Here is a 14,727-nt window from a genome sequence, read left to right as displayed (position 1 = left end):
AGTCTAACCTTGCACCATTAGGCGCCACAAGAACATTGTTACCTTCTTCGAAAAGTACCTTGGCACCGTGTGCAGTGGCACACTTCACGGAGAAGAGTTCTTGTGGGAACGAAGGGATGTACAGGGCGCTCTTCAGAGTCACTGTGCATATTCGTCCGTCGCTGTCAGTGAGACACACCTGTGCGTCTCCTCTGCCTTCCGCCAACCCGAATGTCCGCCTCCCGTCGGCCAGCTCCATGCTGTGGCTCTCCGGCTTGAACGAGCTGTCGAAGGACTTGAACCGGCTCCTGTCGTTCAGCATGTGGGATGTCGCGCCTGTGTCGACGATCAGCCCTCTCTCGATCTGCCGCTGCTGCGCTGGCTTGCAGGTGTCCACCCGGAATGTGAAGTCGTCTTTCGCGGGTCCCCGCGCCTCGAACAGACCACCACTCGCTGCCCGACCGCCACTGCTACCACCGCCGCCGCCGCCACGACTGCTGCCGCCGCCTCTGCTACTGTCACCACTGCTGCCGTTGCCTCTGCTGTTGCCACCACCGCTGCCGCTGCTACCGTTGCCTCTGCTGTCGCTACCACCGCTGCTACCGTTGCCTCTGCTACTGCTGCTACCACCGCCGCTGCCTCTGCTGTCGCCACCGCCGTGGTCTTCAGCGCGAGCACACCTGGACCTCTGTGTGCGCTCGGTCTTCCTGCAGGCTTTGTCGCTGTGGCTGGTGCTTTTACAGGAACCGCACCAAACTTTTCTTGCGCAGTCATCTTTCCGATGTCCCTTCTCTCCGCACCGCCAACACGCCATCTCTGTCGAAGATCCGCCGACGTTCTTTTTCCTCAGGGCTGCGCGAGCCTTCAGAACCCTTTCTCCCGCCAACTCGGCTACTGGCTCAGCATCCTCCGAAGCCTCGAAGTTTCGTAGCTTAGCCTTGAACTCTGCTAGCTTCATCTCCGCTACGCCGTGGGTTACCATCAGCGAAAAAGGTTTGTACATTTCTGGTAGTCCCCGCATAATCATTGCCATCATCAGCCCCTCACTCGGTGCCTCGCCTGCACCTCTGAGCGCTGTGAAGATCTGCTCTGCCCGGATAATGTACTCTGTCACAGTCTCTGTTTCAGCTTTCTTCAGCGAGGTTAACGTAATGTACAATGAAACAATTCTTGGCCTACCTTTGCCAATGTAGTGCTCTCTCAGCACTTTCAGACTCTCACGTCCATTGTTTTTACAGTCCCGGAAAATTAGTCCCAGACTCACGTTGTCGAGTAACGGCGCCAACGAGCAGTAAGCATCAGCGTTCAGCTCAGCATCCTTGGCTCGTTCCTCAGCCGTCAGCGGTCCACCAGGCTCGTGAAGAATAGTGTCTTTTAAACCGACACGATGCATACAGCACAGCATCCGTTCCTCCCAGAGCTCGTATTCTTCAGCCCTACCGTCAAACACCGGCCACTTTGCCTTTTGATGCGCCATTCTCCTCAGCTTTCCGTTAGCGTTCCCGGTTTTAGCGCGCTAACTAGCTACCACACTTTTAGCTGACTAGCTAACGTTCGCCACTTTCCGTTACTGCACATTGTCTTCGATACTGGGCCCATAACCTGTTAGCAGGAGCGCTACAATCACCAGGAGAAGTCCAATGTGCAGGTTTCAGAAAGAGTCGAAGACGAATACCTCACGTCAGCCTCAAGGCATATTTATTTTAAAGTATGAATGAACACACTGCTCAAGAGCGGTTGGGTCATGGCTCAAGGGCACTCAAGAGAATGATCGATTCCAGAACATACATATATATAGGGGGTGTGACGTCACCAATCATACACATCTCATATCATATAGGTAACACCCCCTTGTGGCGTGGAACAGATCAGTACTGGTACAGAATACACACAGTCAATCATACACATATGTCAACAGTAATGTTAAAATAAGGCTTGACTAAGGCTTAACTTTGCTTAGCGAACAGTTACATCAGCACACACAAACCATTTACTAACAGTGGTAGTTAATGGTTAAGAAATGAGAAATAATACTTACATAATGACTAACTCGTGATTCACTAAGGGTTAACTAATGCTAAAATAAGGCTTAACTAAGGCTTAACTTGTGCTTAAAAAGGGGTACTTATTATAAAGTGTTACCAATCAATGTCCAAATGTGGAGAAGGCCCATGCAAAGTCAATGGAAGCATTCACAATATATATAGTTAGGGAAAGATATGGATATTTTGGAAAATCTGTGAACTAATTTCTTACCAATAGATTTTTTACTATGTGTTCTTACAGGTGTCTGGACACACCTGACAATTTATCCACGGCCAAATCCAATGGGAATTTCCGTGACACCCCGTCAAAGTTGGGGTGCACAGAAGGCCTATGTAAAAATTGGAACACGGCAGATTGGGGGGAAGGGATGCATAATGGGTCATAACTTTTGAAGTAAACTAAATACAGAGACAAATGAACACATTTTTTCATACATTACTGACCCAGTGAATTCAATTGAGGGGTATTTTTGGACATTTGAACCCCGTTTTAGGTTTAAAAAAACCCCTGCAAAAATGGCCTTAAATGTGTAGAAATATTCATTTTTTTAATCATATTTCCAAGTTGTGTTATCACCACTTGCTCTTCATTTCTCATTTACAGTATGCCATTATACTGTATATAGTCTGGGTTTGATTATTCTAGTGGTATTAAGCTGAAATAATAACCCAAAGTTTACCATTTTTAACCCTTTAATGTCCTAGACTGGAACCCGGAAAAAGGTTGCAGAAGGGGCCATAACTTCTGAAGTAAACTACATACAGAGACAAATGAACACATTTGTCCATACAATAGTGACCCAGTGAATACAGTTGAGTGGTTGTTTTGGACATTTGACCACATTTAAACTGCGCTTTTGGTCAAAAAACTGCAAAAACAGCTTTGAAAGTGTATAAATCATATTTTCAAGTTTTATTGCGTCCGTTTTCACCACTTGCTCTTTATTTCTCATTTACAGTATGACAATATACAGTATAAGGTATGGATTTGATTATTTAATTGGTATTAAGTAAGGGATAATGTATTGTCCACACGTGACTATAGGGAAATATTTTCCAGACGAGGCGAATAACATGTTATTCCGCTTCGAAGGGAAATATTTTCCTATAGTCACGTGTGGACAATACATTATCCCGCTTATTATACGGCTTTTACCAACATTGGAAAGCATAAATAGTTAACAGGTAGTTTAAAATAACATGTTTATTGCCATTTTATGGCGTGCGCAAAGAAAGATAGTTCGTGGAACGCTCATAATTTAAAAAGGTTACCAAGCAACAGAGTTTGGCTACTTTCTAACTTGTCACAGCCACGTTGCGCTTCATACTGTTTGCAGCATAGATGTGTATAGAAGACTTCTATACACATCTATGGTTTGCAGGCTGCCTCGTTCACTGCGCGATATCTAGGCTACTAAACCTGGGTTCATAACAGGAATATTTATATCTAATCGGCGACAGTATTCCAGAAACAAAGCATAGCAACCCAAGCACTGCTGTGCGCCCTGACCATCATTATCGATCCTGCTACAGGCACAGCACTGTGCGCCGGATGGTTGGCTGGAGGAGGCAACTTCTAGCCTACAGGCTACACCCTTAAGGAAACTGTCAACGAACTCCTCACTTGTAAAAAAACACAAATGAAATAAAAAATACTAGGCAATAGTTTTAATAAAAGATGTCACGACAGCGGCCGGCGGGCAGTGACGATTTGCTTTCTTGGAACAGCAACACTCGGACATGAGATGCTGCTGATGAATCCTGATGGGCACTCTGCCTTTTTTTGTTACTAACTTCGTCAGGATGACATTAACTGTTAAAATTAATCGCTGAATGAGACTTCTAGTGTTGTTGCAATTCGTCTTCACTGTCACTGTCACTGTCAATTCGTCTTGAGACGTTTGAGAAGTGGTTGGTTACCGGAGCATCAGTGGGTTATCAGCAGCGTGCGTTAATCGCGCTGCTGCCATTCTGCTAAAAATCAGAAGGCAAGACATATCATTGAAGATATGACCGATCTACTTGCGGAGCGATCTCTGAAGTGACCAAACTCGTTGCCATTGGCAGCAGGTATTATTAGGAGGGCATTACAGAAAAGTAGTGACCACGGAACGTTGGGTCCGCCCATTGAAAGTGAATGGGAGCTCTTGCACCATTCTAGAATGCCGTATAATAAGCTGAAATAATACCCCAAAGTTTACATTGTTAACCCTTTGATGCCCTAGACTGGAACCTGGAAAATGATAAAACTGTCAGAATGAGGAATAAGTTTGGAGGTAAAAGGCATGCAGACACAAATAAGTATATTTTTCCATACAATACTGACCCAAGAAATGAAATGGAGTGGTTGGTTTTGACATTTGACCACATTTAAACTGAATTCCAGGACCAAACAGCCTAAAATGTGTTGAAAATCAACCGTCTCTTCATTCGTTCAAATTAAGAATTTCATCACTGTAAGTCCACTTTGTAGGCCTACTATTTTGGCTTTTCAGGTTTGATGCAAAAGATTAACTTAAGTGAGATTCTTCTTCTTCTGAATTCTTATTTTGTCCAGAAATGCTGTGCAAGTGTTGCCAACAGTGAAAAACAACCACTTCATGTCATTTCTTGGGTCAACATTGTATGGAAAATCTGTGTTCATCCGTGCCAAGGGCCCAAAAATGGGGTTAGTGCCGGGCAAATTCTCACTGCGTAGGCATATATATTTTCGAAACCTGTGTGTCTCTGGAGTATAGTTGTCTGACGGCAAGTTAGACATCATAGCTGTTGGATTTAACGTTTGTACATCCTCTCAAGAACCTGTCCCTGAGGAGGATTTTCTGAAAATTGACTTTACCCACTAACAACAGGCCACAGAACCTACGGTATTTGAAATAAATGATAGAAGTCCGCAACACTGTTAATGCTCCCAGTGATTTTATTTGCACGACGTTTCGGACCTTCGTCCTTTTTCAAGTGCAACAATGAACAGGTGTATAGGGTGTGGTTTAAATACCTGTGAGGGGTGGGGGCACAGATTATGTCCGGCTTTTTTGAAGTGCGCCGCCACAGGATTACGCTCGTCACCGCACCTGATGTTGCTTCAGGTGCGGTGACGAGCGTAATCCTGTGGCGGCGCACTTCAAAAAAGCCGGACATAATCTGTGCTTTTTTCAATACATAGGCATTGAAAAAGTGGACAAGCCCTCCAGGGGAGGCAACCACAAACGCCTTTTATTGCAACGAGAGACATATTACATACACACACTGAATACAATGTCTCCAGCTGGCTTGAACGAGGAATTCGATATTAAGCCGTTCTTATAAATATAACTCTATGTGATTTCTTTGTGATATGAGTGTGGTGGACTTTTCACTTCATGTTTCCTCATGACTAACCTGTTACTGAACATGTGTATGATGTGATAATTCTAATCGGTCACTACATTGTATAATCTATTTATGGTGTGTAGTCAGATTATAATGATCAGAATATGTTTTTCTTTTTGAAAACTGACTTATGAAGAGCTACAGTATGTCTACAACCTTTGAAATTATGAATTGTATATATTGTAAATAAGTATTTGGGAAAGGTGCCCTCTGGTACCCACTGTGTATATAGGCCCTACCCTTCACTTTTAATGAGACACCCCCTCCCCCCCCTCACAGGTATTTAAACCACACCCTATACACCTGTTCATTGTTGCACTTGAAAAAGGACGAAGGTCCGAAACGTCGTGCAAATAAAATCACTGGGAGCATTAACAGTGTTGCGGACTTCTATCATTTATTTCAGTTACTCTATTTTGTCCAGCACCTGTGCCACTGATGTGCGCGCATTCTCCACCTTCACAGAACCTACAGTAACAGCAATCTGCTGTGACAGGGCTCATCATATGACCGGTAGGCACCAATACTCTTGAACGGCGTGACGTTTTCCATGTGCGTTATGCCCTTTTGTGGGGGAAAACAGCCAATGCATATATATTCTAGAGAGCCCTACAAAAACAGTTTCTAGCTACTTTGACAAATACTGCATACTAATGTTATATGCCATAATGTCATGCTTTATTGAGATACACAGTAAAGCATTAATACAACAGTAAGGCAAGTCTGATGTTAAGAAATTCAAAATGTGAAAAGTTATTGAAAAATAATTAATTAAAAAATATCAAACATGCAGTGTACCATGGTTCACACAATGTAAAATCAGGTTAATACTTCTATGTCCCTCACCAGTGATTTCACGTCTTAATTAAGTAAAAATGCAGACAAAACACCTTTATTGAAACAAAATATTAACGCCGACTTTTATAGGATTGCTAAATCAAATGAAAATCTGTATAATATTCTTTTCCTTTTGGTTTTCCAATATTCGCCAACAGAAATCTCAGTCAAAATTGTTTTATACATGATGATCATCAGGGATTATTATCTCACGGAATACTGCAACTTTCCTCACAAACATTTTGGATAGTGTAAACTATTTAGAATCAGTTCAGTCTGCATAGCACAAGATAGCTGCAATTTGTGGCTGGTGCCATTATACAATTTCAGCAGCTAATTTCATAAAAGTTTTTGTATAGGTGGTAAGCAATCATAAATCATTAAACAAGAACAGTTATTTAATAGCCCTACCACCCAGTAGTCAAACAGTGAAATAAGTGAACTTTTAATTTGGATACAGTCATATTAGTTGCAGCTTAATTTTCCTCCATGCATTGCACAGTATTTCCAGTGGACATTGACTACACCTGAAGTAACAAAATAAATAAACTACTTTAATGAATTGTTAACTTTATCAGTAGTTCATAGAAACATTTTCTCTTTTTGAAGGACATCCTTGTAAATATACTGTATCAACAGAAACACAGTGGAACTCACAAATTACCTTTAAAATAACATTATCATTTTATATGCATGAGATGTGTTAATTATAGTTGCTGTTCTTAAAGCACCCTTAGGTTTACAATCACTCTTAAGTCAATACAAACTTTTGAAATTATGTTTCAATATTAAGAAATGGCCAGTACATGTATTCACATATATTCTGGAGACAATTGCATAGAAGTTTAAAACCTGTCTTTTATTTGATAAAACCATTTACTGTAAGAAACTACTCAAATCTACAAGTGCTGGAACCAATAACACTATTCAAAAATATATTCATAGATTTTTCTTTCATGTAAACGTATCCTTTTTCATCTAAAAACATCATGCATACGAGACCAACATCAGCCTGTTGCCACATCTGTAAGGGTTTTGACCAGGTACTCCATTGCATGAGCTCATCATCCGCTACTTGAAACTTCCATACGCACACCTGCAGAGGAAAAGAACAGGTACTATGAGTTCTGTGATCAACATATTGCCCCCATAAGATTAAAGCAAAATATCGATTTTTAGTGCGATTGCGCGATTGTGCAAAGTCCTCCATGCTGGTCAAATGTATAAAGTCCCACTAAAATTAAGATTTATCAAAGCCAGCAAGATGGGCAGTGAGCTAAAGCTAAGAGGAATCTATCTCCATGGAAGGTGGGAGATGGTCCAATCTTACTCTGCCATTTAAAGCATACAAATAACAAAACAAAATTGTGAGTAGTGTTACCTTAACCAATTAGTAACTGACTTTGCGGGTGAGTTCTGTGTCACCACTCTCAACTGCTTGCTGATTGGCTAAACAGTGAGCGAACCGAGCTGGGAGGCTTTCGCCAGACTAGGTGCGGAGGCAAAATCTTTGGGTGGAGTACATAGGATGGCGTTGCCAGGCTAAAGATACATCACCCCACCGTAAAGGGGATCATACCATGTACTGTATACTGACCACGCCCTTATAAGCCCCCCAAAATGTTAGGGGCGCTTTAGAGTCACTGTGCACCATAACGGGTTAATATTCGGTGTCTGAGTAGCGGTGCCCATTTCTAAGGGTGGGCGATATACACCGTCTGCGAAATTATCGTAAATGTTGTTTTGACGATGAGTAATTTTGCAATATCGAGATATTTTAATGAAGTCGCTAAAATCAACAAAAGCGCTGTGACAGGACTCATTCAGACAGCGACGACAGCCAAGCCTTTCAGCCAATAGTAATGTTGTTGTGAACTGGAGAATAAAGTCTGTGAACCAAAGAGCAGATAGTGCTGAGGGGGGCGGGCTGCAGCGTTTTGCCAGACAGGGAGAGAGAGATCTCCGTGTCACTCGTGCACACTGCTGCCGCTGGGCAGTGGAGGAGAGTTGCTGTTATCCAAATGGTGGATTTACATAGGGTTGCCAACTCCCTGATCCTGAAAAGAGGGACATTTGTCGGAGGGGGGGTATGGGGGCCCTCCCCCAGAAAAAAAATTGTTTTTTAGATGCAATTTCCTGCATTTTAATGTATTGAAAAGGTTTTTTCAACCTACCCATGACAGAAATCATGATGGTTTCTTATCCAGACCGCAATCTTACTAATTTCAGGATTTTGTGAAATTAATTATTGTAAAATGGTATTGTGTTTATAGTTTTAGGCCTGAACCAACTGCTGTCACATGTTCAATTTGAGAGAAATATTTTGAAGGAGAAGCCAGACGACAAATATGTATTCTAGCACCTTTGGCTAGCACAGCCTTTTTGTGACATTCTGCCTCTTCGTGGCGCGACAAGTCATGCTCGCCTCCGTGGCCAATGGATATTTCTTTGCGGCATAAATTACAAAATGCTCTCCTCGGGTCGGTGGTGGCTTTTACCCATGACCTTTTCAATTCCCAGTCTCGGTTGTAGCTGCAAAGCCTCTTTTTATTTACCGGTTCGTCCATTTCTACTGAGGGAATACACTTCACCACTACCAAAACATCTCTGCTACTACCGTCTCCCATAGCAACACACACACGTAAATTGGCGTAGCCAATCAGCTGCCTGATCAGAATGTCATCAAATGCCAGCTGCTCTGATCATTGGACAAAATGTAAACATTTTCATTTTGGTGCACAGTAGGTAGCCTATCAAAATTTCTAAATCAGAATGTGTCACATATCACCAGTATATCATTGGACGAAATGCTTCATAAGCATTCCGTAAAAAAAATAAAAAATAAAAAAAATTAAAACGTCAAGACTCATTGAAATGCGGGACGGGAGCCGTTCTTCACGGGGCAAATAAAATACACCTAAAATTCAGGACGTCCCGGACAAATCGGGACGGTTGGCAACCCTAGATTTACATGAGGAATTCAACCATTAAACCAGCCATTGCATGATGCTGAGGGCGTTTTGAAACTATGTGCTTTACTTAGCAACCGACTGTGATTATGGGAAGCCAAATAGTTAGGAAGATAAATGGCTTTGTCTCTGGTCTGAGAAATCGCTAGTTAGCATGCTAGTTAGCGAACTAGGCTAAGCAATGTTGTTCTCTACAACTATTAGTGGCTGTTACTCACCACTCAAACACCCACCTGCATGTATAGATGGCATAACTGCTTAGGTGGACAAGTACTGTTAAGTTAGACTGGCGCAGTGAGTTAAATTACAATGTGTGAAATTCAACACATGCAATTTGCAGCTGCCCTAGTTTCCTATCCATGCACTGTTTCCAGTCAAAAATGGCTGTCATATAACAGAATCATAAGCAATACATTATAAAACAATTTTTTAATAACATGGATATGTTTTCATGCCAAGTGATTAAGTATTACTTTACAGACCAGAGCATATATATATATATGCATGTTATTAAATTCAAAAGCTCTTCAGCACAGCATTTCTCCCAACTCTCTGTCCCTCCCCAGTTACAACACAAATGCAGCACTACTACCTCCAGTGCAGAATTGAAATTAGTCTGGAATCATGCACAAATAATAAACAGCATAAATGTGTAGCTTTGTTATACTGCCATGCTTTGTGATGTAGTCTGGTGTAGAAATGCCATCATTTATGCAGACCTCTTGTTAACATGCAGTTTAGGCTACATAGGCCTACAAATGATCTGCTTTACTTGCCCTGCCCTGCCAAATTCCCATACAGTACAATTCAAACACATTGATCCCCCCCCGCCCCCCTTCTGAAATAGGCCCTACTGGTTTTTTGGAAATTATCGTCAAATTATCGTTATCGTGAAAATTCTAAAACTTAGAGATTTTTTTTTTTGCCCATATCGCCCACCCCTACCCATTTCTGATCAGTGTACCAGATGGCCTAGCCATACCAATAGCCATACCTAGCCTACCAAGTGTCCGCGCACCAAAAGCATCTGAAAAATGGCCCAAGAGCGCAGAACAAGGAGAACAATAATAATAATAATAATAATAACAAAAATCTTTCGGAAAAACAATAGGGCTTCACACCGAGAGGGCGAAGGGCCTTGCACTTCGGTGCTCGGGCCCTAGTTCTTAAGACAGCCGACAGATTTAAAAATGAAAATTTAGAGCACAACTTACCTCTCACTGGTTTACCTGGTGCCCACCTGTCAAACAGAAACAGCCAACCAACAAAGAAATGAGTTTCAGGGATAGAGACAGAGAGAGAGAGAGAGAGAGAGAGAGAGAGAGAGAGAGAGAGAGAGAGAGAGAGAGAGAGAGAGAGAGAGAGAGAATTAAGCATGGGGGTGACATTTCAACTAAATTAAACTAAACAGGGTAAGAATAAAGGACACACGTTAAATGCCTATATCTGGGAAAGTTAAAATGTTAAAGGGACACTGTGCAGGAAATGGTCAAAAAAGGTACTGCAACTATGCTGCTCATTGAAACTGGGCTGTCTATTGACGAATTTGATACTTTCATGAAAGTTTACCAAGTAATAAACAAATCTTTTCTAGTATGGTCTAAGTAGAGTCATTTTTGCAGCTAAAAATGGCTATTTTAGGAAATTCAAAATGGCAGATCATGGAGAAGATCCCCCTTTTCATGTATGAAAAGTGCCATTTTTCCAGTCATAATGAATACTTAGAATTTGATGGTGGTGGTAAGTATTCATGAAAAATGTAACATTAGTGAATGGGCAACATGAGTTCTGGAAATAAACAACTAAAATCTCACACAGTGTCCCTTTAAGGCAACAACTACATTTGCTGGAAAGGATATAAGATACAGCGCAGCCCAGCAATACTGGCACCCTTAAAGTTTAAGCACATAGTGGGAAATACGCATCTACAGACAACAAATAATAAGGTCACCATGACTTTATTATAGATAGCTTGTGGTTGATATCAAGTTGCAAAATGATGAACAGTATTAACAAATAAACTATGACAGTTAAAAAACAGAAAAAGGTAAAGCTCAACTTCTGCAGGGATGTTGCCATACCCACCAAGACTGTGCGATGCTACCCTAACAACAAATCCGGGGCCTCAGAACAATCAGACACAATCTAGGTTCTGAACTAGAAATGTTACACTGTTTAGACTTATTTCAAGACATTTGCCAGAGGGGTAAGTAATGTTTTCTAGGTCAGATTTCTTAATGTCTAAACAAGTCTAAGTAGTCTAACATTTCCAGTTCAAATCCTACTGGTTATTGGGCGATTTTTACTTAAATTAAGATTGACTTGATACTGAAACTACAATAATAAGCTAGCAGATAGCAGATGAGCTTCGCATTTTCAACAGATTTAACAGCCCTGGTTGTGGGGCTGCCATTGTTAATAAGACTAACAATGGGATGGACAGTGACACCTTCAGCTCAGCTATCCCATCTGCCTGTGACAACAACACTACCCGCACGGCATCCCCTTTTTTTTATAAGACTGTGACCTTACCAGACTGGGCTACCCTTCTCCACTACTCCCACTGAATGCTCATTAACAGCCACCCCACCTCCTGAGGATTGTATGACACTCTCTTACCCTGTTCATAGTTTATTTTTATGTTGTTGATCATTTTACCACTTTCTATCAACTTCAAGCTATCTGTACTAAAAACGCAATAGACCTTATTATTTGTTGTGTGGAGATATTTGCCAAGACAACAACCTGGTCCTGAACTCCAAGAAAACGAGGTGATCTTGGACTTCAGGCGGTGTGGTCAGGGCAACCACTACCACCAACCCATCAACATCAGAGGGGAGCCAGTGGAGGTAGTACAGAGTTTCAGATTCCTGGGTGGGCACATCAGCTAGGACCTGTCATGGAGCGCCAACACCTCGGCAATAGCTAAAAAGGGATCCTTAAGGCTATATTTCCTGCAGACACTAAAGAAGGCCCAGCTACCACGAGATCTGCTCACTAATTTCTACAGGTGTACGATTGAATCAGTGATTATATACAGCATTACATTTGGTACACCAGCTGCACACACAACAACAAGATGATGGTACAGCGCATTATTAAAACAGCAGAGAGAATCATTGGTTGCCAACTACCCACACTTGAGGAGATCCATCATACACGCTGCACAAATAGAGCATTTAAACATCCTTAAAGATCACACACACCCTGGTCACAGGCTCTTCACTATGTTACCATCTGGCAGGCGCTTTCGGACTCTGTGTGCCTGCACTACGAGAATGAAGGACAGTTTCTAGTTTCTATATAGTTAATTTTTTTCTTACACTATTAATATATCTTTAATTTCGTGGGCATCTGTGGGTTGCTTCCAAACATCTATCTATGTATCTATACATAGAGTGACAATAAAGCACTCTAACTTTAAGGTTACCAGTACTACTGGGCAGGACTGTATATCGTTTTTGAGGATGCATATTTTGAAGGAAAAAAAGTACACAGTATTACAGTCCCTTCCAAAAGTTTTGGAACAGCAAGCCAATGTCCAAAGACATTTGGATTTGTGAAGAAAAAATGAGTATGAAACTAATTTCAGATTGATTGTAAGCTTTTATTTCCTGTTGTGTTTAAATCTAGATTATATTGTATAATTTTAGATTCATGACCATTTGTAATACACCACAACATTTGAAGGGGCACAAAATATTGGAAAAGATCATGTTAATTGACATAAAATGTTATACAGCTCCAGGCCTTTTTATTAGAATAACATGAAAAAGTTGATTTATTTCCATAATTCCATCAATAATGTTAAACTGTCATGGATTGTAGATTCATGGCCCAGTTTTTTAACTATTCCAATCATTAATTTTTTTCTTTTTATATACGTTGACTTTCCAGCTCAAAAAACCCATGAATTGGGGAATTCGCATTATTAGAATATTGTTATAAAATCACTTTTTTCTTCATCAAAATTCGGGTCACATTAAATCAGTTGAAATTTGGTACTTTCTACATAACATGCAATGGTCAATACTTGGTTAGGACATTCTCTGTCTTCATAATGGCCATGATGCGTTTAACATTGAAGTCAATGGCAAAAACAGTGCATGGGAGTTATGGAAGCCCAGATATCCTTGATGCTTTGCTGTCAGCTGTTCTTGTTTGTTGACCTGGTACCCCACACTTCACTCTTCAATATACCCTGTAGATTTCCATGCCACGTTTTGGCGCTAACTCACCAGTTTAATTCTAAATAACCAGAAATGGAACCCCATTGAAAATGAATGGGGTTTTATTTCTGTTGAGTTAGAACTAAACTGGTGAGTTAACGCCAAAACATGGTGCGGAAATCTTCGGGTATATTGAAGAGGGAAGTGTGGGGCACCAGGTCAACAAACAAGAACAGCTGACAGCAAAGCATCAAGGATATCTGGGCTTCCATAACTCCCATGCACTGTTTTTGCCATTGACTTCAATGTTAAACGCATCATGGCCATTATGAAGACAGAGAATGTCCTAACCAAGTATTGACCATTGCATGTTATGTAGAAAGTACCAAATTTCAACTGATTTAATGTGACCCGAATTTTGATGAAGAAAAAAGTGATTTTATAACAATATTCTAATAATGCGATTTCCCCAATTCATGGGTTTTTTGAGCTGGAAGGCCAACGTATATAAAAAGAAAATAATTAATGATTGGAATAGTTAAAAAACTGGGCCATGAATCTACAATCCATGACAGTTTAACATTATTGATGGAATTATGGAAATAAATCAACTTTTTCATGGTATTCTAATAAAAAGGCCTGGAGCTGTATTTGGTGGCATACAGTGGTGCTCATAAGTTTTGCATACCCACACAGAATGTATGCGTTTTAATGTTTTTTTCAGAGTATTTGAATGATAATATAAAACACTTTTTTCACTCACAGTTAGAGATTGAAGGAATTAATTATAAATCAGCCGTGTCTGTACTCTTTCAAAACCATCATAACAATGCACACTACCAAAATTACCATGATTAAAATTTTAGTATTAGATGTTCTGCACTTCCCCTTTTAACATCAATGACAGCTTGAAATCTTTTGCGGCAGTTGTGGATGAGGCTCTTTTTCTCTCAGATGGCAAAACAACCCATTATTTCTGGTAAAATGGATCTGATTGCTGCAATACATTTGCCTTACCTAAACTGCACATTGAGGTATGCCAAGGTGACTCACTGATAGTGAGGTCGGTCAGGAGAGTGAGATGACCACTCCAGAACCTTCACTTTATATTGCTGTAGGCATTTTGGATTGTAGTTTAGTTTAGTTTATTTGTCTTATTTAGTCAGGGACCATTTGCAAAGTACATTACCGGCAGGGCTCTAAATGAACTTTTCCCACCACCAGCCAATTTGGCTAGTAGACATTTTTTCTTACCAGCCAAACAGAAGTTCAACTAGCCATTTTTTAAATCTTGCCAAAATAAACTACCGGCAGGCTATGCGTTAGGCTAGTTATGTATTATTAAATTATGGTTAT

General features: G+C 40.9%; 1 protein-coding gene across 4 annotated transcripts in view; it reads right to left on the bottom strand.

Moving 5' to 3' along the window:
* Window positions 1–6,052: 6,052 nt before the first annotated feature.
* The window catches only part of dmd (dystrophin), a 233,406-nt gene continuing 224,731 nt past the window's right edge, over window positions 6,053–14,727 (bottom strand). For all 4 annotated transcript variants that reach the window (XM_063216797.1, XM_063216798.1, XM_063216800.1 and 1 more), the window contains 2 exons: window positions 10,417–10,442; window positions 6,053–7,329 (listed from right to left, as the gene is read on the bottom strand). In XM_063216797.1, coding sequence (XP_063072867.1) covers window positions 10,420–10,442 — 23 coding nt within the window. In that variant the 3' untranslated portion in view covers window positions 6,053–7,329; window positions 10,417–10,419. The remainder of the gene's footprint in view (window positions 7,330–10,416; window positions 10,443–14,727) is intronic.

This window comes from Engraulis encrasicolus, chromosome 15, assembly GCF_034702125.1.
Source record: "Engraulis encrasicolus isolate BLACKSEA-1 chromosome 15, IST_EnEncr_1.0, whole genome shotgun sequence".
In the NCBI taxonomy this organism is placed as follows: domain Eukaryota; kingdom Metazoa; phylum Chordata; class Actinopteri; order Clupeiformes; family Engraulidae; genus Engraulis; species Engraulis encrasicolus.
The sequence above is the reverse complement of the archived record's forward strand: the minus strand, read 5'-3'. Positions and strand labels throughout refer to the sequence as shown.